We start from the raw sequence: 25,777 nt of genomic DNA on the forward strand, positions 1-25,777 counted from the left end.
CATCCCCCTCCTGATAAGAGGCCTAGGCAAGACAGAATGACTCTTCTGATCAGGTTTCCATTTCCTCCGACTCCTCTTCTGAGCAGGGATACTCTCTTCCTCCCTATGAGGATTTTGATGCTGAAGAATCTATTTCTTCAGCCTCTCCTCCTGAGGATTATTCTTTTGGGGAAACCCTGCATACCATGAGGGAGCATTTCCACTGGGAGAGCCAAGGTTACTCAGAATCTAAGAAAAGGCTCAGAGACTTTATTTTACTACCTCAGCACAGACCTCTTGCTATTCCACCTGTTCTAGACATTGTAAATGATGTATTTTCAGAGTCCGGCCTGTCTCCTGACTCTCTACCCCCTGCACCTGTTAAGCCAGACATACTACAGGGTTCCAGATTCTCATAAATTTCTATATAAAAATCCTGCTGCTGACCCAGAAACTATATCTCAGGGTCCCAAAGGGGTCAAGGCTTCCACTGCAAAAAACCCTGTCCCCTCTGATAGGGATTCTAGGGCACTGGACAGATGGGGGAAAAAGTTTACACTTCTGCTACCTTGGCTGTAAGGGCTTTAAATTGTCAGTTTCATATGCTTAATTGTCAGCAATACTTAATGTCACTGCTAAAACAGAAAATGTTGACAAATTCTGAATGCTCTGAAAACAAGGAAATGCAGGATTTATTGCTTGCAGCTGAACAAGTGGGAAAGCATACTTTGCAATGTGGTTTTGATTCACTGGAGGCCTCTTGCAGGGCCGCTGTTACAGGTTCTGTCATTAGAAGGCATACTTGGTTAAAGGAACAGAATCTGCCTGATCATGTTAAAGCAAAATTATTGGATGCTCCATTACCGCATGATACTTTGTTTGGTGTTGAAGAAAATGGAGGATAAAGCGAAATCTATGCAGATATTTAAGGATTTCTTACAGGTACAGCCACCCAGATTTAGCGGGAACTGGCCTTCTAAGAATTGGTCCTTTCCAGTGTCAGACAGGCCACAAAGAGGCAAATCCCAGTCCCAAGGCTCATACAGGCCTAAACAATGGGGCGCTTCTACCTCCAAAAGCGGAGAAGACAAATCACCGCCGTATAGGAAACAGTCCCAATGACTTTCCTATGCCAATGCCAAGCACTTATCGTTTGGCAGCACCCTTAGGGGGAAAACTAGCACTTTTTTCACAAAATTGGCACATGATCACCCAGGACAAATGGGTCCTGAACATAGCGTGTCAGGGCTACAGGTTCCACTTTGACACCCTTTCAAAGACAAAAGGTATGCCAGACCTGCCACACAATCAATGGGCAGAGGCACAAAAGCAGGTTTCATCTCTCATGGACATGAGGGCTATTCAGCGAGTACCACAGCAAGAGCAGGGACAAGGATTTTACTCAAGACTTTTCTTGGTACCCAAAAAGGACAAAGCCTGGAGACCAATACTGGACCTGTCTATTCTAAACACTTTTCTGGACGTTCCAAAATTCAAAATGTTGACTCTGCAGCAGCTTCTGCCCATGCTGGGCAAGAAGGCTTGGCTTGTAACTTTGGGCCTCCAAGAGGCATACCTGCATGTCCCAATCAGACAATCGTGCAGAAGATACCTCAGATTCATAGCTGGCTCAATGCACTACCAATTCACTGCACTGCCCTTTGGCTTATCTACTGCGACAAGGTTCTTCACAAAATGCCTGGCACCAGTAATCTCATTTTGCAGACAAAGAGGAATCCAAATATATCCCTACTTGGACAACTCCCTTATTTAAGCAGAGAACAAGGACATTCTACTGAAGCATCTAGCATTTGTAAAAAGATTATTAATTTGCCTAGGGTACACAGTAAACAAAAATAAATCAAAACTTGTACCCACTTAAGAGATAATATTCCTGGGTGCAAGCTTAAATACATCTGCCCAGATGGCTTATCTCATGCCAGACAAACAAAGGCAACTGACTTCTTACTTCTCAAAGATGGCAACAAAGACCCAGTTGTCTGCAAGAAAAATTATGCAGGCTTTGGGCTTCATGGCATCCTGCATTCTGCTAATTCCATATGCAAGACTGCATATGAGGAAGCTACAATGGTATCTTAAAAAGTCTTTGGACTCAACATTGTCACAGCCTGGAAACATTAATTACCCTCACTCCCTGCCTGCAACAGGAGTTTCGATGGTGGGCACAGGCCTATCACCACAACAAGGGACAGCCGTTCACTTTACCCACTGCCAGGAAGACACTAAGATGCATCAGATTATGCCTGGGGGGCCCACATGACCCGCAAGCCAAATGCATCTTCATATCAATCAAAAAGAGATGCTAGCTGTACAGAATGCCCTGACAGCCTTCAAGGATCTACTTCATCCAGGACAACTGCTGATAAAGACGGACAATACTGCAGTCATGTGGTACATAAACAAGCAAGGAGGCACACATTCCTACCCCCTCTGCAGACAAGCCATGACGCCATGACTTTGTGGAACACAGCATTGACTTATCAGGTACACCTGCAAGAACAATTCCTGCCAGGAAAGACAAATACTCTGGCAGATGAACTAAGCAGAAACCTCATGGACCTCCATGAGTGGAAGCTAGATCCACAAATCTTCAGCATGATAACAAGGAAATGGGGATGCCCAGACATAGATCTATTTGCCTCCCCTCACAACTGCCAACTACAGAGATTCTGCACAAGGACTTATCACAAACAAGCATGGAAAGTGGATGCCCTATCATTCAGCTGGAAAACCCTTACAGTATATGCCTTTCCTCCACTGCCTCTCCTCCCCAAGGTACTTCTAAAGGTCAGACAAGAGAAGCCAAAAATGATTCTGATTGCCCCAGACTGGCCACACCAGCACTGGTATCCAATCCTAAAGAGCTTGTCTCAAGGCCCAGCCTGGACATTACCTCAAATTCCTCATTTAATGACCCAACAAAACAGATCCTGCACAGCCAACTCAGAACCCTAAATCTGGCTGCATGGCGGATAATATAATCACTCAGAACACACCCCTCTCTAAAGCAGTTATGGATATTATTTTGGAGGCCAGGAGGCCCAGCACCAGAAAATCTTATGCAGAAAAATGGAAGAGATTCTGTGCTAGGAACCAGGCACAAGGAATTGACATGCTTGTTCCAAATATTCCTCAGATTTTGCAATACCTAACTGAGATGCTGGACAAAGGCCTATCCTTCTCATCAATTAAGATCCATGCCTCTGCCATTTCAGCTCATTACAGTACGGATCCACATATTTTTTCACATCCACTGCTAAGGCAGTACCTCAGAGGGGCCAAAAACATAAGACCTCCAAGGAGAGCAGCAATACCTGCATGGGACCTCAATTTTGTCTTGGAAAAGCTTACACTGCCTCCTTTTGAGCCAGCCAATACAGCTGAGATAAAATTCTTATTATGGAAAACAGCTCTGCTCCTAGCAATAACTTCAGCAAGAAGAGTCTCAGAGTTACAGACATTAATGGCTGTGGAACCTTTTATTATTTTCCATCCGGACAGGGTTTCTCCAAGGACAAACCCAACATTTATGCCTAAAGTAGTGTCCAGTGTGGCTCTTAACCAAACCATTCATTTGCCTACCTTTTATCCAAACCCACAGAATGAAGGGGAGAGACTTCTGCATTCTTTGGACATACACAGACAGCTACGCTTCTACTTGGACAAAACTAAAGCTTTCAGAAAGACTGAGCAGCTCTTAGTGGCATATGCTGCAGGATCACAAGGAAAAGCTATTTCAAAGCAGACTATTTCAAAATGGATAGGCCACTGCATTCGTTTCTGCTATTCACAACATGGCAAATCAGTTCCAAAGGGCATTGGGCCACATTCAACTAGAGCAGCAGCCACTTCAGCAGCCTTCCTCAGAGGAGTATCAACCAAGGATATTTTGGAGGCTGCAACTTGGACTTCAGTGCACACTTTTACAAAGCACTACCACTTACCTCTTTACTCTAAATCCATAGCAGGCTTTGCCACTGCAGTTCTACAGTGCCTCCACTCCTAATTCTATTTAGGCCCAGCCACCCAACCTCAGCTTTGGGATTCTACCCAAGTGTAATGATTGCAACAGTGAAACACGATGAACATAGTACAGTTGTGTACCTACCATAAATGTAGATGTTCGAGTATATTCACTGTTGCAGTCCAGGTTACCCTCCCACTATCCCCATTTCATTGCTGGGACTTATCTGTACTTCTCTATTCTATACAACCTATGTGGTGTATTTGCTTGTAGATAAAGGTAATGTTTATGTTAGTGCATGCTTTTTTATAAGCAGAATTTTAGCCTACCCTTTTGGGGGCACCTGACATCTGGGGCAAAAAAAAACTGAAGAAAATGGCGTCTGCTGCATCTTTTATACCCCTGGCGCACTGACATCAGGGAAGAGGCGACACCAGCAGATGCTGGACCAGGACTTTGGAATTCAGGCCGACTGCGGGTAGCCTGCCAGCAGGATAACCCAAGTGTAATGACTGCAACAGTGAATACACTCGAACATCTGCATTTATGGTAGGTACACAACTGTACTATTCCCTTCCTCTGACACCCAGGAAATCTGATAAATTCTACAGGATTATGGATTTGCACAGGCACCTTTTTAAAAACCCTTCAGCTGACCCAGAGGTTGGCGTTCCTGGACACAAAGGTGCCAGAGCCAGCACATTCAGAAACCCCTACCCACTGATAAAGGAGGCAGAGCCCTTGATATAGTTGGCAAAAAGGTATACACTTCTGATACTTTATCTGTGAGGGCATTAAACTGCCAGTTCCATATAATGAAATGCCAAGAAGCTCTGCTGGAACAGATGAGACCAAAGCTTTTGACCATTGAAAATAAGAGCTTATCTAAAGAATTACTTTACATTTGCAACTTCATTTCACAAGTAGCCAAGCATTCCTTAGACTGTTGATTTGATGCTTTGGAGGCTGCCAGCAGGGCTGCAGCCACTGGATCTGTCATTAGGAGGCACATATGGCTAAGGAAACAAGCCTTCCCAGAGCTTGTCAAATCCAATCTTTTGGATGCTTCCTTGGGTAAGGAGTTCATCTTTAGCCCTAAAGTAGAAGCTGTGCTCCAAAAAAAAATGGGGGACAATACTAAGTCAGTGCAGACAGTTAGATTTTTTTTGCAGGTACAGTCCCCACTTTTCAGTAGAAACTATCCCAGTAAGCACTGGTCCTTCCCTTCCCAACCCAAAGCATGTCAAAGAAAGACCCACAGGGAAAGGGGACCAGAGTCAGCACCAGAGACTCAGGCAAGGCTTCTCTACTTCTTCAAGACCAGGGACTTCCACCCCACAGGTCCCTAGTAGGGAGCAGTCATGACTGTTTCTTGGCACACCCATTTCCCTCTCTCCCAACCAGATCTCGGACTTGGAGAAAGACTGGCAGTATTGAGAAAAAAATGGCTTCTCATTAGTTTAGACCAATGGGTACTAAATATTTCCAGGGGATGTCATCTCAAGTTCACACCCCCCCCCCCCAAAAAAAAAAAAAAAAAAAAACCCTCAGGCTTCCTAGATATACCACCATCCCAAAAAGCAGAGGCTCTTTAACATGTAGAAACACTATCTGTTTAGGGCTGATTAGTAGCAGTCCCTCTGCATCAAATAGAAAGTTTTTTTTGTTTGTTTTTTTTTTCTTTTTTTATTTAAGAATGTTTCTGGTCCCAAGAAAATAATCTGTGGACCTGTCTTCCCTCAACTTATAGCTGATGGTTCCCAAATTCAGGATGCTGACCCTTCAGTAACCCTTGCCCATGTTTTCCCTAAAGGCTTTCATGGGGACTCTAGGTCTAAAGCATGCATACTTGTATATTCCCATAGAAGAATCAAGCAGAGGATTCTTGAGCATCAGAGCAAGTTCCAAACATTTTCCATTTTGTGTCTGCCCCTTTGACTTGTCAAATGTTCCCAGGGTATTCACAAAATGCTTAACTCCACTCATTGCCTACTACAGAAAACAAGGGGTACAAATTTACTCTTGTCTGGATGATTGCCTCATCCAATCTACAAACTTGGCACTACTCAGCACAGACTTGATGTTTACCCACATCATGTTTACTTTCCTAGGATTCACCCTAAATCACCAAGAACCCCAAACACTACACGCAATCAGAATGCTGTTCTTGGGGGCCTTACTGGACTCTACCCTTCAAAAGGCCTTTTTACATCCAGACAGGGTATCCTTCCTGACCCATAACTTTCAAAAAAAAAAAGTTATGGACAGCAGTATTCTTACAGCTAGAGAGTTTTTCCAGGCACTGGGTTACATGGCCTCTTTCATTCTCATGATTCCCTTAACCAGGCTGCACATGAGGGAATTACAGTAGTACCTCAAAAATGTATGGTGCCAGCATGCACAACCACTGTCTACCAAGATAAGGCTGATACCTGGCCTCAGAGGCCAATTTACATGATGGACCAAGGGCTGCACTCTAAACCCAGGCCTACTATTCAGCTTTGCAACAAAATCCACCACAGATGCCTCAGAGACAGCTTGAGGAGCACTCTTCAACCAGTACATTCCCAATGTATGTGGGAACTCAGGATTAAAGACGAACACATAAATTTAAAGGAACTAGTGGCAGCACAAAGGGCTTTACTAGCATTCAGATAGAAATTGAAACCAGGGATGCTAGTCGTGGATACAGACAATACCACAGTTGTGGAACAAAAAGAAGGGGAAGCCCGTTCCTACTCTCTTAGCCACCTAGCAATGGGAGTGGGGAACACAGCCCACTCCATGGGGTGCACCTGTTGGCTCAGTATCTCCCGGGTGTGCACACCAGCTAGCAGACCAACTGAGCATAAGCCTGTAGACTCCCACAAGTGGCAATTGCATCGGGAGGTCCGTCTCAGCGTGGCCAAGAAATGGGAGACCCCATGGATGGACATCTTCGCCAGAAAGGAGAAAGCACAAATGAAAAGGTTCTGTTCCAGGGACAAGACTCTTTCAACCTAGAAGCAGATGCTTTCTCATTCGCATAGATAGGCCTATTCATCTATGCCATCCCACAAATGCCCCTACTTAACAGGGTTCTCAAAAAATCAGAGAAGAGCTCCCAAGGGTCATACTTGTATCTCCAGATTGGCTAAGGCAGCACTGGTACTTCTTAGCCTAACCAGAACAATCCTTGGATATTCCCACAGATTATAGACCTTCTAACTCAGAACAAGGGACACATCGTACACCCCAACCTGCAAACCCAAATGGAGAGATGAAAAGTCAGCAAGCAAAGGAGAGTAATAGTGCTGAAATGGAATTCATCCTCAAGTCTTGGTGAGTACCTTCACAAGGTAGACCCGAATTTCTACAAAATCTCACCAAGGTGACACTGATATATAGATTATATTTATATAGCATGTGAAATGGACAGAAGTAGGTCAAAAATTAAGAGAGAGAGCTGGGTGCATAAGACCCAGGATATAAAAGTGCCCAGTGCTGGTAGGTGCACTGGTGCCAGGACTGGAAAAAATGATAGTGTAGAATCCTCAAAATATGGAAGCATTCATACAATGGGGCTGGGCCAGGACCAGGGGGAGGATGGGCCCCCTGTTGTAGAAGGAAGTAGCAATCTAGAAAAATCACAAAAACTGATAGGCCAAAGAAGAGCCATAAAAACGGTAGACTAGACTATTGAGGATAAGAAAGAAATTGTGTATTGTTACTATTATGCAAAAAGTCCAGAATTTCCAGATACAAGATGTACAGAAAGATTGAGAGAAATTAGAGAAAAGAAAAATACTTCCACAAGAAAAACTGTCAGAAGCTTCAAATAAAAATTTGTGGTCAATACAACACATTTTTGAAAAACAGTATATAGACCAAGAAATTTTGATCTGTTTGGAAAAAGAAGCATCTGAGGAAGTGCGAAAATATGAACATCAAAACATAGAATTTTTTGAAAAGTATAAAAAATATGGACATGGGAAAGAGAGAGATTTGATATGGTGCAATATTTATGCAAAGGCGAAAGTCAGATTAATCAACATAAAAAGGCAGCCCCAAAGATATTCTAAGAGAAATACAGGCAAAGGCATCCAGACATGGAAAATTTCACAGTAAAAAAAATATCACAAAGAGGGAATGTAGAAAAATAGATTGGTAAAGTAGAAGTTAAAAAATAGAAGTTGACGTTATGGAGTGCCTCTGAAGTGAGGGATTTGATATAGAAGGTCTAACACAGGTTACATCACAGCATGATGGAACGAGTCCCCAAAGTAAGGAGAAACAGGAAGATCAGGAGACATTTGAAGAAGAAATATGGACATGTGAAAGAGAGAGTTAATATGGTGAAATATCTATGCAAAGGAGAAAGCCAACCTAATCGATACAAAAAGAGCAGCACTAAAGATATTTGAAGAGAAATACAGGCAAAAGGAATCCAGACATGGAAAACTTTACAACAAAAAATATAAATAAATAATACAAAGGAAAAGGAGATCAGTAATGGAGGAGTTAAATAAATAGAAACTGAGGTTATGAAGTACCTCCAAACTGAAGGATTCAGTATAGAAAATGTAATTCAGAAAATGTCACAAAAGGTAGAGCAATGGAACTCCAAATTAAGGGGAAACCAGTAGAACGGGAAGCATTTGGTCCATTGCCATATGAAGATATTTTGGAGGCTTCCATAGGAAACGAGTATAAACATTCACTTGAAGCTGGGTGGCAAGGGAAGGAACAGGAAACTCTGACACAGTTAATGTTGAGTAGTGATAGGCCAGTGAGTTTTCATATGACAGAGCAATGAATGGCACAGGAGGAAATTGAAGAGAATGTGCCACAGGAAGCTGCAATAGAACTTTCTGTTGAATGCCCGCAGGAAATGGAAAATAAAAAAAAATGTGCCCTCAGTTTAGAAGAAAACGAGCTAAGAGAAAGAGTTGCTTGACTTTAAGAGGAAGACATATTAAGATCAATGAAACAAGTAGAGTGCAGAAGGTCAATAAAACCCCAAAATTGAGAAGTTTGATAAAACAAATGAACAGTGATTAGGACTATTCATAGAGATCCATGTGATATAACAGAAGTAAACAGGATATATTACTGTGCAGCTAAATCAATAACTGATAAAGTTGTAGCATAAGATCACAGGGTAGTGAGGGGGAGAGAGGGGAGAAATCGAATACCATCGTGGAAGTATCGAATAGAGAAAACTATAAAGCAACTAAGCTGAGAAGTGCCATTGTTAGAAGAGTATAGAAGAAAGAACAGATCAGCAAAACTACTTAGACGTGATAAAAGCAATGCACAGTATTAGAACAGATCAGGATCTATCATGCACTCTCACAAGTAAACTAAACATCTCAGCATAGGTGGAAAAAACTTAAAAGATACATAGATAAATATAAAGGAAAAGTAGAAAATAAGCAGTTTATTGATGACTCAAAGTTTTGTAGAGAATTAGGAAACAAGGTGAAAAGGAATAGAAAGACCACCAAAAAAAAAAAAAGAAGAAATAGATAATTTTTGGAGAAGTATCTATGAAGATCCTGTGGAAAATAAGAAAAAGATGCTAAATGGATAGAAGAAATAAAATAAATAAGAAGTTTAAAGGTACAGGATATGAAATGTGATGAAGTAACAGCCCGAGAGATTGAAACAAAGTTAAGAAAAGCCTAAAATTGGAAAACCCCAGGCCCAGATGCAGTACCGAACTTCTGGTTAAAAGTACTAACATCTTTACATGAAGATTTAGCCATGAGTAATAACTATTTATATGCGCACCCCAAACGGACACCAACCTGGCTAACAACAGAAAAAACAATGCTCCTATTAAAGAATGAACCTGGAAGCTACCCTAAAAATTATAGATCAAAAACGTGCCTTCCGACAACGTATAAACTATATGCTGGAATTGATGCTGACAGTCTATAGTCATTTAGAAGAAAACTCAATTATGGCAATAGAACAAAAGGGCAATAAAAGAAAGTTATTTGGAGCAAAGGATCATTTGCTTTTAAAGTCATATTGGAGAACTGTAAAAAGGGGAAGAATTTAAGTATGGCATGAATTGACTACAAAAAAAAAAAAGCATTTGATAGTATCCCACATTCATGAATAAGAGTGCTTAAAAATGTGTAAGATATACTCTACACTGATCAGCTACATTACAGTGACCATGAAACAGTGGCAGACCACTTTGCAATTAAGCTGTGATAAAGGATAATTCTTATTCCAGGGATAAAAATTCAAAGGGGGGATATTCCAGGGTGACTCTCACTGCTGCTTTTCTACCTTGCCCTTAACCAATTAAGCAGTCTACTTTACAGCTTAGGCCATGGCTATAATTTGGCTCCTAGAAACCAACAAATTGTAAGAATTCTTATCTTCTCTGTCTATGATTTGAAACTGTAGCTCATCAGATGAACTGAAAGTACAACTGCAAGTTGTCAAAACTTTTTCAGATGATATAAGAATGTAATTTGGTCTTGATAAATGTGCAAAAGCAACCTTAAAAGCAGGAAAACTGAAGCACCAAGAAAATATCAGTTTGGAACAAGAATGTGATATAAAAGAACCTGAGCAAGAGGGAGCATATAAATATTTGGGAACTGCTGAAGGATCAACAATAAAACAAGAACAAATGCGAATAAAACTTAGTAAGGAGTACTTTAGAAGACTTAAATTAATCCTGAAAACAGTGTTGACATCTAGGAACAAAATCCAAGCTATAAACCAGCTTGCTGTTCCTGTCCTAACTTACAGGTTTGGAGTGACTGACTGGCCCCAAAATGTGTTGGATAGATTAGATAGGAAAACAAGAAGGATGCTTCATGCTCACCAAATGATTTATAAAAATCAGTGCATACCAAGATTATATCTTTCCCGTTCCGAAGGAGGGATGGGCCTCGAACTTGATTACATGTACAGATCTACAGTCGTAGGACTCCGCACATATCTGCTGACCTCACAAGACCCAAATGTAGTGAAAGTTTTGAAACATGAGGAGAATAAATCTAAAATGACTTTCATGCTTCGGCTAGCAGAAGGATATTGGTGTCAAGCAGGAATGGAAATTAAACCACAAGTGGATAAAAAAGGCAGCAACTGAATGTGCTAAAAACAAAAGAAAGAATATAAGATAAAGGATCAGATGAGAAGGCAAGAAATGTGAAAAATGCATAAATATAGTTGCAAGTATAGAAAACTTCTGGAAGAACCTCATGTTGATCAGGAACAAACACAGGAATGGTTAAGGAGAGGTGAATTCAAACCAAGAGATGAAAGGTTAATATTGGTGGCACTAGATAGTGGGCTTACGTGCACATTGGTTTACAAAATCCATTGAACATGTGGGAGAAACAGACAAGTGTAAGTTTTGTAAAACAGAGTTGGAAACAGTTGCACACTTCACCGTTGATTGTAATATACTAATGGCAGAAAGACTGTATACTGAAAGGCATAATAATGTGACGAGACTGTTCTACTGGGGATTCTGCAAACATTATGGTGTTGAAGTGGCTGAAAAAACACTGGAAACATGAGCCACAAAGTATCAAAGAAAGTAATGAAGTCTACATCACATGGGGATCATCCATTACCAACAGTTCAAAAGAGAGATGCTAGAAAACCGGAGAGAGTTGTCCAAGAAAAGACAAATGTAGCATTGATCATTGAAATCGCCACACCCACTGTCTACAGTGTCCTGCGTACAGAGAGACACAGAGTCATAAAATATCAGGATTTGCAATCTGAAACGAGAGCAGTTTGGTAGAAAGATACCCAGATAGTTCCAATAGCAGGAGCAACGTGTCTTATAAAAAAGAGCTACAATCATGTTTAGATATGCTACCAATACATGTCAGGTAACTCCATCCGAATTGCAGGAGTCATTACTGGGCACATTGTGGGTGCTGCGAAGAGCACGTTTGGCTGACATCAGAGTGAAACAACACTAATTTCATAAATTTTGATCGTACTTTGACTTGGGAATGAGGTCCATTCCCGTCATGGTATTAGAAACCCAAATGATTTGGAGAAGTTAGAGAGACAAACCCTCAGTCTGTCAGCTTGGAGGATACCTTAACCTGGGGGTTGGTGTCTCTCCCTACATAAGCAGGTGCAGGACATCCTAGGAAACCTAGAAGGCCTAGCACCAGGAAACCCTATGCAGAAAAATGGAACAGTTTTTCAATTTGGTGTGAACAGCGTAATCAGGACCCCATCAGGGACAAGATCCCTTTCATCTTGTCCTATCTGGCAAATCTCTTTAATCTTGTTAAAGATACATATTTCAGTTGTCTCAGCCGCCTCTCCTGCCCACACCCCTATCTTTTCTCATCCACTGGTCAAACAGTTCCTTAGAAGCGTCATCCATATCCGACCTCCCAGGAGACCTCATAGACCACCCTGCATCCTATCCTTTGTCCTAGAAAGACTTACACTTCTTGCTTTTGAACCAGCCTCCTTTTCAGACTTAACATTCCTGACATGGAAGACTGCCTTCTTATTAGCTATCACTTCAGCTAGGAGAGTTTCAGAACTCCAGGCTCCCATGGCAATGGAACCCTTTCTCATCTTGTGTCCTGACAGAGTTTGTCTCTCAAGAACAATTCCTCTTTTATACCCAAGGTGGTGACAGACACCTCTTTAAATCAAGCAGTTCATCTGCCTATCTTCTCTCTAAACCCACAAAACAGGGAGGAGAGAATTCCATAGGCAGCTGTGTTACTCTCTGGATAGAACAAAAGCCATCAGGAGGTCTGACTAGCTGTTTTGTAACCTTTGCTAGCAGCACTGAAGGAAAACCTATTTGCAGGCAGACCATTTCCAAATGGATCTCTCTCTGTATCACTTTTTGTTAAAGTCACCATGGAAGAAACAGACCTGAGGCTATAAGGGCCTATTCCACTAGGGCAACTAGGTCTTCTACTGCTTTCCTGAAAGGTGCATCTACCAAGGATTACAACAGGCTGCTAGTTAGTCGTCAGTGCACACTTTCACCATGCACTACCACTGTCAGCCTTCTCCAAGTCCATGGCAGGGTTTGTCTCAGTTACCCCACAAAACATCCTCTCCTTAGTTTACCATCCTCCCCTCTTTTCAGCTTTGGGAATCATCTGACAAGTAAGGACTGCAGCAGTGAAACATGAAGAACATAGTACAGTTGTGTACACTTATCATAAATGTAATTTTCAAGTGTATTCACTGTTGAAGTACTCTTTCCCTCCCTCCTTCCCCCCTAGTCTTACAGGGTAGGCTTCTACTATTTCCTCTTTACATAGGACTCCTCCTCTTGACTCTTGCCTGCCTAAGGTCCCCTGCCCTCGCCATCTGAGCTTCTGCTCCTGTTGTGGGGCTCCTAACTCCTAGGGGCAAGAAAATAACTGAGATCATGATGTGAGTGGACTCCACTTATACCCCAGCATACTGATGTCAGGTTCAGGTATCCTCCAGTTGTAGGAGGAGGGAAAATTCTTACTCTTGTAGTCGGGCCAGCCAGGGGCTTCCATGGCAGGAAATCCCACAAGTCAGGACTGCAGCAGTGAATACACATGAACATCTACATTTATGATAAGTGTACACAACTGTACTTTCTTGTCTGGGAGGCAGCAGTATTTAAGCTAAGTTCCTGTCTGAAATCAGCAAGGTTAAGGGGATAAACCTTTGAAAACACATGCAGTCGCATGGTACTGTAATACGGCACAAAGTAAGAAATTCCCTTAAGCTGAATAGTTATATTTTCTCCCTTGAAACTCAAGACTTTTCTAATCTGATGTTCCGGCAAGCATAGAGGGCATGTAAGCATATGTTTTAGCTGCTGTGAGTAGTCTGATACCCATCATAAATGAGTTGTAATTTTCTGTGGAGTTAAAAAAATGTCTGTACCTCTACTGTTTCTGCTGTCCATGAAGCCATCTGTATCACTCGCATAGCAAATCCTAATTTGTTAACCTTTGAAGGTTTTTGAGCTTGAGTAGTTGCCATCTGTATCCCACTCTGAGACAAATTTTCTACCTTATCCTCATCCCTAGCAGCATTTGCACAGTGCTACAAACACAAAGTACATTTCCTTGTGACATCTGTTCTCAAGAATGTTTAATTCCAAGTTGCTGCATCTTGGACTCCCTTCATCAAGATACGAGAGCTGACCAGAGTCCACTATTCAGATTCAACTTTTGGGCGGCATAGTTGGACTCGAAAACCAAATATCAGTGTGCTGGTCCTAGAAAGCAATGTAATTAACTCCTGTCTTGATGGTGTGCCTAAGCAGAAAATTCAGAATAGTTATCTTCTGAAATGTAAAACAAAGGATACAGAGAGACCTGTTTTTCTTGTTGAGCTGACTGATATCACATAACCAACCCATTGGGTAGATGCCCCTCTTTTCATATGCTGAACTATTCATCACATTGAGTTAAATTTTTCCTTAAAGGCATCATTCACATTAGACCACCAAGGAAACCAGTTTCTCCTCCTTGGGATCTCAATTTTGTTAGAGAAGCTTACTCTGGCACCTTTTGAGCCAGCAAGCTCCTCTTCCCTGCAGCATTGGACATGGAAAACAGTTCTGCTAGTGGCCATTACCTCTGACAGAAGAGTATCTGAGTTGCAAGCTCTGATGCCTAATCCCCCCCTTCGCAGTCTTCCACAGAGTCCAGGTATCCTTGCGTACCACCCCTTCCTTTATGCCCAAGGTGGTCAATGAATTATCTCCTAAATCATTTTATCAACCTTTTCACCCTTTTTCCTTCCCCTCAGTCTTCCAGTGAGAAAATTCTGCACACTTTGGATGTGCACAGGCAACTCTGATACTTCCTGGATAAAACCAAACCTATCTGTAAATCTGAATGCCTGTTTGTGTTCTACTACTCAAGGGGCCTGGTTCAGAATGTTTCCAAGCAAGCTATCTCTTCCTGGATTTATAAAACTGTCTCCTTTTGTTATTCAGCTAATGGTAAGAGTCTTTCTTCACCAGTGAGGTCACACTACACTAGGGCAGTATCCTTCTCTTTGGCTTTCTTTAAAGGCTTGGACACTTGTTCTATCCTGGAGGTGGCTAGCTGGTCCTCTGTTCAAACTTTCGCTAAACATAAGCTTGATGTTATCTCCAGGTCCAGGGCTGGTTTTGCCAGAGCTATTCTACGTGAGTTTGTAGAACAAGCTTCTGCTCCTCCTCCTAATCTTTACCAAGCATGAGCTTTGGCATTCTCCCATATGTGATGAATACTGCAGCATGTGAATAGAAGGGCATAGAACAGTGTAAAATCCTACCATAAAAGTAGATGTCCTTCTCTTCTATGTGCTGCAATTTTGCTTACCCTCCTGCCTTCCCCATGATGCTTGACTGTTTTTCCTGGTGATATGTTTCTCACCTAGCCTAAGATTGGTGCGTGCTTACGTCTGCTTTATATTTGATGTCTCTTTATGACTGACGTACACAGGATGATGTGCGATGTTGCAGGTTACCTCACATTAGCCTCTGGCTGACTTATGTCCAGCCAGTATACAAAAGTCTGCATGTTACTGTGAGGTATGTGCAATGTTGCACATCATCGGCATATGTCGATCATAAAGAGACATCTGGTATAAAGTGGACGTCAGCATGCACCAACCTCAGAATTGAATGTTGCCAAGCACCAGCCTGAATGTCGGTGAAAAACATATCACCAGGAAAAACTGCCAAACATCAGAGGGAAGGTACACGTGTGTGTGTGGGGGGGGGGGGGTGTAAGCAGTACTGCAACATATAGAAGAGAAAGGACATCTCTGGTTATAGTAAGATTTTACACAACTATTTTTTCTTCAATGTATTAAGCTCTGTCTTTAAGACAAAATAAGGTGAGCTTTCCCAGGTTTCAAAATGCTTTTCTTATTCAGTAATTTTTATTTGGGGAGGAACTGTTGAAATGTGAAATTGAAAGAAGTTGAAATGGATTGTACAACATCTTTTGTGCATTTTCACAAATGTTTTTATTTATTTTTGTTAGATGAAATGTTTTCTTTAATAATCATTTCCATTTACTTTTCACAGAATATTCTCTTTTTTGGACGTTGTTACTCTCTGCCGCTGTGCCCAGGTTTCAAAGGTAAGTCGCTGTTGGAAGATCCTATTTTCTCTCGCTCTCTTTTTTTCTTTCTCTAACTAATAGGGGCTGGTTCCTGTAGTGAGTCCCATTAAGTTATGCATTGTATTTTCCTGGGAACATTTTAGTCTCTTATTAAAAATGAGCTTGATTTAAAGTAGTAGTTCTGGAGATTTGTATGACATTATTGGTGTTTCACACGTGTAGATTTGTTCATTTCTTTAATTTATTTGAATTTGTTAAAAGGGGTAGAACATTGATCACAAATGACAAGTTTTATTATCAACTTGAGTAAAAGTACAGCAATAAACTTAATTTATACAATACAGATAAGAGTGTCAGTGCAATGCAATACACAATGTGTTTTGTCAGTTTGTGTCTGTTGTTGATTTTCTGTCTGTCTAGGCCTGTAACAAACTGTTGTGAGGTAGTGTTATTTATTTATATTTTTTCATCTTTTATCAAGTTGCTCACAAAAAAGTGTACAGGAATGCAAGGCTAATATGCAGCTACCATACATACCTCTCAGCTGTCCAGATTTTTGCGGAATGTAAAGATTTTTGCCCCATATTTTTTGTCACTTCCTCATAAAATTTTGATTTTCTGGCAAATTATTAGCAAATCATTGAGGATTCAAGTCAGAAAATAATGACGAGTTTCAGGCTTCATACTCTTGAGAAAATTCATGCTAATGCAAAAACTATTATTCTATAAACTTTCTAAGTTTGTAAGAGCAATATTTAAAAATTGTCCCTATTTTTGGCCTTTGTGTCCCATTATTTATGGCTTTGCCCAGATTTCTTGCTCTTAAGAGGCTGAGAGGTGTGGCAGCTACTGAGGAAGTTGTATTCATTTGATAGCAGTAGTCACAGGGTCATATAATTTCCTCACATTTGTATTCTTGTTCAAGCTGTTATCTGAAAGCCTTCAGAAGTCTTTTTTTTTTTATCTTTTACTAGGATGCTAAAAACAACTATCCAGGAGTGCAAGACTAATATATCATCTCTGAAACAGATATATTTAGCTGTCTGCAGTATTAACAGGATCATGTAATTCATTCACATTTATGTCCATCTGCCTGTTCACTTTCTGTCCTTTTATGTCTCCTTTTAATGTCCATGTTGCCCTCTGCCAAATTTCTGTGCAATTTAATTTCTCATTGTTTTTGTTTTCCACTTTAATGTGTCATTTGCATTAGGAAGGTAGGGTTTTTTATAAAGGTTAAAGGAACTGCAGCTTACATTAGGAAGTGTAGGCAAGGGACAATAAAGCACAGTTATGTAGTTTGTGGGTAGTGAATTTGGACAACTAGCTGTATACATTTGTGTTTTAAATGGCTTCCTGTTTTAAGTCTCATAGTTGCAAAAACCGTCATTTGCAAAAGTTAGCTTATTTAAGTTATTTTTTTTCTTTTGCAAGGGGAGGCTGTGCCCCTCTGCTCCTCTTGTGTGGAGGCCATGTTCCCACTGACTCTGAGATTACCGCACCTTTATGGAAAGGTGCAAAAACAGGAGTCAAAAATTGATTCTGCATCTGTCAGCCATTGCAATTAGGAGGTTCAAATTTAAGACTGGGAACTATGTTGTACAACCTGCTTGTGTCATTTGGTCTCCTGTGCTTTATGTTGAGTACTTATTGAAGTTAATTTGCTGTTCTGACCTAGCAGAGATTTTTTTTGGCATGACCAACAGAATTCCTGAGTACTTTATATTAATTGTATGTTTCAGATGTTTGCCTAGTCCTGACTTCTTTGTCAGTACTTGATACCATGATGCGATTACAAGTATTAAACTAGACCAACAGTTTCAGGCTGCTTCACATTGAAGTCTGTACATCTAGGAGGTGCAGTAAATGTCTCTTCAATACAGAAGCAGGAGAGCACGATGAAACAGTGGAAGGATTGTGGTTCATTTAGAGGGACACACCCAGACTAAGTGCATAACTAATTCTGTTTACTAAGTGCAGGTGCTGACTGGTTTCTTACCGGAAAGTACGGCGTATATCCTTTATATTTTTCTGTGCCCAGTCAAGTCAGACTGGAGTGCTGCTTGGTAATTTTTCATAATGTCATTATGTCTCATGTCATGGTAAACCAAACCTTGCACTAGTTGCAGGCTGTTTGATTGAGCTTTTACTGACACAAGTTTGAGGACAAACTTTGGAAAACTGCTAGGGTTAGCCAATGGTAGAGTGATGAATGGCAAAAAGCCAGCTGTTCTATTCTGCAGGCAAAAACCTGCTTTGACAAGCTCAGCTAACAGAACCTGGCGATCTGGTCAAGTTGGGTCCCATTTGAAATTCTGAGGATTTTAATTGCTGATTCTCAAGTTTAAGTGTTGAATATTGGGTAAGTAAACTGAATCTGAAGTTGTGTTCCCTTGGATTATTTCCCCCTAGCCCAAGTTGCATAGATCACAGCGTTAGTTTATATAATTAGCACAATGGTGGAGGTGTAGACTCTGAATATTGGATACATAAAATGAATTTGACGTTGCATTCCCTTGGAGCATTTCCCCCCATTCCAAGTTACATTACATTGATCTCAGTGGGAGCAGACTCCCCCATAAAAATATTTTTAATGGCATTACAGTTTTGAGATTGGCTGTATTTCTTATGCAGTCACACTTGATTTTTTAAAGTTGCAAAGACTTTGGACTACAAGTCTTAAACTTAAAAGCAGGGAGCCAACTATAGCAATGACCCATTCTTGGAGGATCTTCTGCTGTCTTCTCTTCCTTGCCAGACTGTAGGGAAGGTCTAAACTGTGATGTGTTTGATGGGTAGAGGCTTGGTCATTTCTAATCCCACATTGGGGCTTACCTGAGATGGCAAGAAAGAGTTGTAGTTTTTCCTAAAATAAGTCATGTATTGCTAGATCAGAACCATTTGTGATAGGGACTGAAGACCCATCTCTGAAGGCCATCAGATCAGGTATGGTGGCTTTTGGGACATCTAGTGCGTCTAGTAAACAAGTTAAAACAGTGTTCCTTTAGGATGTTTGAGCTTGCTATTCATACTGTTGTGAAGATACATATCACTTTCACTTTCCAAATGTTTTTGAATCCTGGCTTAGTGAGTTACCTGCATGTCACTGTTCATCATTTTGAACAAAGATTTTTGACTAAAAGTGTAAATTGAAAAAGGTAAATTATCAGGTGCCATCACCTTTAAATACTTAAAACTAATTAAATATCGCAGATTAAATCCTATTTGATTATCAATTTTTTTAGTGACTTATCCAGTGAATCGAAGAAAAATGCAACCTTCCCAATACGTAAAGGCATTCAGACCCCATTTAAGACCTGTGACCATTTATATAACTAGTCTTCAGATGAGGAAAGACATACAGAATAAAACTGTCCTTTCACTGCTGAAATTTAGTTACTGATGTTAAAGCAATACAGAACACTAATCATAAATGGTAGTCATTAATTGACACAGGACCAGTTTATTGTACTTCTAGACCTGACATAGATGATTATTTTTAACGATGAAAGTCCTCTGATCTTTGCTAACATATGTAGGTCCATCCAGGAATGCTGGCAAAACTAATTAGAGCTCAGATTCGTTAAAATAAAGTGGTAAAGTAGAATATATTAAATTTTGCATCACAAATTGTGAAACCCTTCAGTTCCAGTTCTACAGCAAAACACTGTTCTAATCTACCCCTCCCCCTTCTCTACTTGAGAGCTATTTACTACCATGAACTAGTATTATCATGAACAGAGAGTGGTTTAGAGAATTGTCTGACTATTCCCCCACTATAGACACAGGTTCGAGCTGTTTCCACCCTTGGTTTATAAAGTTCTTTGAAGATCGCATTACTCTTCTCCTTCACTAGTACATTCTCTTCTGTCTTCCATAATATGATTAGAAAAGGGTAGGAGCAAACTACATAGGAAAAAATGGAAATTGTGGGAACAATACGTACAAGGGAGGAATGAGGCCTAAAAGGCAGCAGGACTTAAATGAGCTATGTAATGTTTGAGTGAGAAAGATTGGGTAGATTGTAAGTGATGAATAATGTTTGCAACTGGGAGTTTGTCATTATGGTTTGTGATGTAAAATGCTTGTGGCTAGGATTGTGTTAGTGTGGTTTGTTTTCATTTATATAAATATATGATTGCCTGTGTAGCAAGTGATGCTTTAATGAAGATGTTACTTGTTTAAAAAAAAAAGAAGGAATTGAATAATTTATGAAATATTGCTTAGGTTATGCTTCTGGAGCATTTCTCCCTGGGCCTCCACTGAAAACAGGATCTGTGGAACCTAGTCAGACTTTCCCGGTCAACAAATGTTAAGTAAATAAAATAAAAAATAAAAAAAAGGTTATATGATACATAACCGTATATGTGAAGTATAATGTTTGATCTGAAGTTGCTGACTTCATTAGATCTTCGACCTGTGGGTTTTGGGTCCATCTTCCAGTCTTTGAGCTGAAACCTGAGCTCCTCCTCTCCTACCCATAATGCCCCACTCTCCCTCATCACTCAGATCTCATTTGCTGCTCGCTTGAACATCTGCGGGGTCTATCGCTGAGCTCCCTCCAGGGTATCCAAGTGTTTTTTAGGTGCTGTAAGTTTATTGTTTTTTGAATATTTTCTGTCCCTTACTTTTCCCTACCCGTTTAAATAAAAAAATAATAATAATTAATTTTTGTAGTTAGCCGGTAGTTTAGAGTACTGGTAGCTTAGGTCTTCTATCTCTGTACTTCCTTCTATTTTTCTCCCTCTTTTCTTCCTTCTATGGCTGATTCTAAGCCAGCAGGGTTTAGAAAATGCACAGTGTGTTGGGCATAAGCTCCCTCCCTTTGATGGGCACACTGTGTGTGTGTAATCTGCTTAGGGGGTGGCCTATCTAGATGCCTCCTGTTCTGTTTGCATGGGCTTTAACTAGTGCATGCTGATAGGCAGAATAAATTAATCCACAGGGGTCTTATCCCTTCTTCCCACCCTATGGAATCCCCAAGAAAGTGGCCGAAAAGGATAAGGATCAGGGTAAGTGGAAATGATCTCCCGACGTAGTCTTTGCCCCTGCGGGAGAACCTCTGGCAAAAGTCTGCCTGTCTGTCTCAGCATCTCCTTGGCTCCGATCCCCTCATTTCTCCCCAGAGCCGGCGTGTCCCTTACCCAAGTTCCCTGTTCTGGTGTTGCCCAGGCACCACTCCAGGCCGGGATCGGCAGCCTCTTCTGCTAGGTGTTTCCGTAGCCTTTCAGAGTTTGAGGTGGAAAGGCTCATGAAATTTCTGAAGGTGCAGATTCAAAAGGGAGTTTTACCTGCTCTGGCTCCCACTAGAGCCGGAGGCACTCAATCAGTTTTCATGCCTATCTTTCCTTCTCCCATCCACTCATTGGCGTCGGAGCACTCTGGTCTGAGGATCCCGAGTTTCGAGATGTCTGCACTGGCAGGTACTTGTACCTCGACCCCAATGGTTACTCTGAGCAGCTCGGCTCCAGTGTCTTTGGGCTCGACTGACTCTCACAGCCATAGCTACAGAGTCGAGTCCAATGCGAGTCTGATGGCGTGGCTTCAGTGGCCCATTTTTCTGAACTGTCCCTACCCCTCAGAGCTTCGTCTCTCAATAGTTCGGCTTCGACTCCACCTTCGGTGCCGATTAAGGTGAACGTTCCTGGGGCTCCGACATCGAGGGTGCTGGCCTCAACGGAGTTGCCCTCGTAGTCTCGTTCACCCTCAGCATTCAAAATAGTCGAGAGGGTTTTCTCAGTTCCTACAAGATCCTTGACTCTGCCCTCTGTGGACCTGACCCCTCTCCCAGATCAATTGCCTGTGCCAGATCCTTTGACTCTGTCCACCGTGGGGTAGTCTGTTCCAGGAAGCTTTTATTTGGCTCCCCTGCAGGAGCACCCTGTGTCTTCCAGTATCTCTCCGGAATGAACGTCCCCCCCGAGGAGGTGCACAGGAAGCGTGTGTGCAAGAGGAGGCACTTGGCTTCTTCTTTGGAATCCCCAACTGAAGACATGAATTTGGATGAAGGGGAGAGTTGCCCCAGATCAACATCTGAGGATGTCTCCTTTGGAGACATCATGGAGATCCCGTGACAGAAAGGTGGGTGGTCGATCCACAATCCTAACTCTGACAAGGAACCTGGAAGCTTTTGGGACAGGGCCATCTACATCCTGGGTTCCCCCCTGCTGACCCCCCCCCGATTGACTTGATTTCTAACAGGGCATGGAAGGAACTGGACACTGTAGAGCCCATACGCAAGCACCTGGATAAGATTCTTAGCACACCTGTGGATAGGCTCCACTGGACTAAGGGGTGGGCAGTTTGGGCATACCCATTAGGCATCACGCCTGGATGAGGCTCTCTGAATTCTCGGAACCCTTCGAGGCGGTCTTTATCAAAGTGCCGTTTGATGGTGCATCCCTACAATCAGGGACACTCTCGCCAGTGTGAAAAGGACAGAAAAACCCTTGTCTGCCTTTGGAATATGCTTTTCTACCCCACAACTGCCCTTTTCTAGGAACCAGCAAGGCAGCAAGAAGCTATGGTTCCAGAAGTCTCGAGGGACTTTCCAAGTCTTGCAGGGAGACTTTTCCTCCAGAGGCAGAGGGGGAAATGAATCCAATGGCAGGTGCTGTCCCCTTGGCCGAGGGGTTTAGAGGAATCAAGGGTCCTGAGATTCATTCTCAGACCAGACCTTTAAGCAGGCCTGAAGGCTTGCCTGACTGCTGTACACTGGATGCAGTTGGGTATGTCTCTCCCTTCACCCCACAGCCTTGGAATCCATCACTACTGATTGTTGGGTGATAAAGATAATATCCAGAAGTTATACCATTCCTTTCTTCCAATCCCCAAAACCTTCCAAAACCCTCCCCGATGTGCCACCCCCATCAAAGGGAGGCAGTATTTCCAGAGATGACAAAGCTGCTGGAGAAAAGTCATCCAACCTGCCCCCCAAGACCAGTTTGGATTGTGGATCTATTCCAGATTCTTTTTGGTGCCAAAAAAAATGGGGGACCTTAGACAGTCTGGAATTTTGTTTTGGCAACTCTAAACAAGTTGGTTGCCAAAACAAAATTCCAGATGGTCATCATTCAGTCCATTCTACCATTTCTGCAGAAGGACAATTGGATGTGCTCTGTAGGCCTTCAGGATGCATGTTACCACATCAAGATAGAGAAGCGTTTCAGAAGGTTTCTCCGCTTCTGGTTGGGAGCCAATCATTTTCATTTCTGAGTACTCCCCTTTGGACTCACCACAGCTGCCAGTGTGTTTACCGAAGTGATGGTCATCACAGCTCGCCTGAGACTGTTCAGATTTCAGGCTTTTCCTTACCAGGATGATTGGCTCCTGACAGCCCCCAACAAGCATTGAGTTCTGCAAGCCAGGGATTTTCTTTTCCACCTAGCTGCAACCTAGGGAATAACCATAAATCCATCCAAGTCGAGACTGGATCCAGTCCAGGTCATCGACTTTATAAGAGCTCTACTTGACACAATTCAGTGCATGGCCTTTTTACCCCCAGACAGAATTCAGTCGCTTCAGTTGCATGTGAGGCAGATTCTCACCGATCATCCTCCCCCTGCCTTTCTTGTCCTCAGAGCGTTGGGGTTGATGGCAGCGACAATTACTCTTCTTCCCCTTGCATGCCTTCACATGAAAGTACTTCAGTGGACCTTAGTGGTGCACTGTTCCCTTCTCGAGCTATCCCTAGACTACCCATCAAACTTTCTCGAGTCTGCAAGGAGTATCTTCTTTGGTGGCTTCACACTATGGCTCTGTACTCATGACGTCCCTTCCTCTCTTGTCATCCCAAGGCCACTGTGACCATGGACTCCATCCAGCTATGGTTGGGGGGGGGGGCATTGGCTAGGTCAGATGGTCCAAGGTGCCTGGTCCTGTAGAGACCAATCTGTATATAAATGTCCTGGTGATGAGGGTGGTCCTTTTAGTGTTGCAAGCTCTTCATGCCTCTCTTCCCACAGGGACAATTGCTATCCAAATGGACAACATGTCGGTTGTCTGGTACATCAACAAACAGGGGGGATTCAAGTCTTATCCCTTATGCCAAGAAGCCATAAGATTGTTGGAATGGGTGATCTCTTCCAACCACTTTCATGTCTCAACCCACATTCCAGGGAAGACGAACATTCTAGCGGACAGACTCAGCAGAACTCTACTGATACCTCATGAGTGGTCTGTCAGTCCATCGGTGGTGAACATAATCTTCCAGAAATGGGGCCAGCCTTGCTGCAACCTCTTTGCCTCTTCTTTCAACGCCAGGTGCAGAAAGTACTTTACCCTGATACCCTACAGGGTGAGTCTTCCAGAGATGCTCTGGTCCATGCTTGGTCCCCCAGTCTCCTTTATGCATATCCTCCTTTTTCCCTGATCCCCAAATTTCTTCAGAAAGCTCAGAGGTTGAAGTGCAGTCATCCTCATTGTCCATTCTGGCCTTGACAAGACTGGTTCCCTTTTCTGTGATCTCACCTTGTGTCCACCCTGGACTCTTGATTCCCTTCCGGATCTTTTGGCCCACCCTTTGGGAGACTGATACCCAAACGTCCTCAGCCTGAAGCTGACTGCTTGGCTTCTCCACTTCCTATGATGACTAGAACTCCTGGGCTGTCCTCCACATTCAGATGATTTTGATTGCATTCCATAAAGCCTCTACCAGGAAAATTCACTCCAGCAAATGGAAGAGATTTACTATTTGGGCTTGACAGTGCCAGTTTGATCCTTTCACGCCTCCGGTTTCAGCTGTCTTAGAATTCTTGGCTCACGTCTTTAATAGCAAGCTTCTCCATGGTTAAGGTGCAATTGGCAGCCATCTCCAGTTTTCACATTGGCGAAGATTCTTCCTCCTTGGTATCCATTAACATATGTAAGGCCTTTTTGAGAGGAACCTTTCTACTTCAACCTCTGATTAAGGATCCTACTCCACCTTGGGACCTTAGTGGCCACAGTTGATTTGCAATTCTTGTCTTGGAACACGGCCTTTTTAGTGGCTATCACCTCTGATAAAAGGGTTTCAGAACTTCACACACTATCCATAAAACCTCCATGATGTTCATCGTGTTTCACTGTTGCCATGTTCTTCGTGTTTCACTGTTGCAGTCATTACATTTGGGTAATCTGCTGACAAGTTGCCCTCAGTCGGCCTGATTAACAAAGTCTTATGTCCTGCGTCGGTTGCTGTCCCTTCTTCCGTGATGTCAGGTCATCAGGGGTATAAAATATGCAGCCGACGCCATTACATCAGTCTTTCTTGCTGAGTGGTGCCCGAAGCAGAAAGCAGTTCGCAAGTGCTGGTTGGCAGACTCCTGAAATTTTCGTTTTCGAGTTTCAGAACCAAAGTCTTCATGTAAAAGCTAAGTACCCTGTTGGGGAAACTTTTTCTTGCTACTTAACAATGTCAGTGAAAGTTAATAATTGCATTACTTGTGGGAAGCAAATACCTCATAAGGATTTTCATTTGTACTGTATTCCTTGCCTAGGCCCTGACCACAACGTACCTTGCTATCGGTTTTGTGCTAAATTTAATCAACGCACGATTAAATGTCGGTATATTTTTGCTTCTAAATATTTTGGCTCAAGATTTAATTATCGAGGAATGTCGTTAGTTAGAAATTAGACTACCGGAATACCTAAAAAATGCAAAGAAAGACAGAGGTAGACCATTGAGGTCCAAAACTAACGACGAAGTTTCTCCTAAGCCAGTTGCCAATTCGCCGGTACTCAGTGAGGCGCTTTTGCAGCCCCTGATACCTGCTAC

General features: G+C 42.2%; 1 protein-coding gene across 1 annotated transcript in view; it reads left to right on the forward strand.

The window, feature by feature from the left end:
• FBXL20 (F-box and leucine rich repeat protein 20) overlaps window positions 1-25,777 on the forward strand; it is a 2,487,640-nt gene that overhangs the window by 1,360,141 nt on the left and 1,101,722 nt on the right. The window contains exon 4 of the mRNA XM_044055052.1: window positions 15,987-16,041. Coding sequence (XP_043910987.1) covers window positions 15,987-16,041 — 55 coding nt within the window. The remainder of the gene's footprint in view (window positions 1-15,986; window positions 16,042-25,777) is intronic.

The sequence above is a fragment of the Protopterus annectens genome, chromosome 13.part0 (genome assembly GCF_019279795.1).
Source record: "Protopterus annectens isolate FY-2018-M chromosome 13.part0, PAN1.0, whole genome shotgun sequence".
Taxonomy (NCBI): domain Eukaryota; kingdom Metazoa; phylum Chordata; order Ceratodontiformes; family Protopteridae; genus Protopterus; species Protopterus annectens.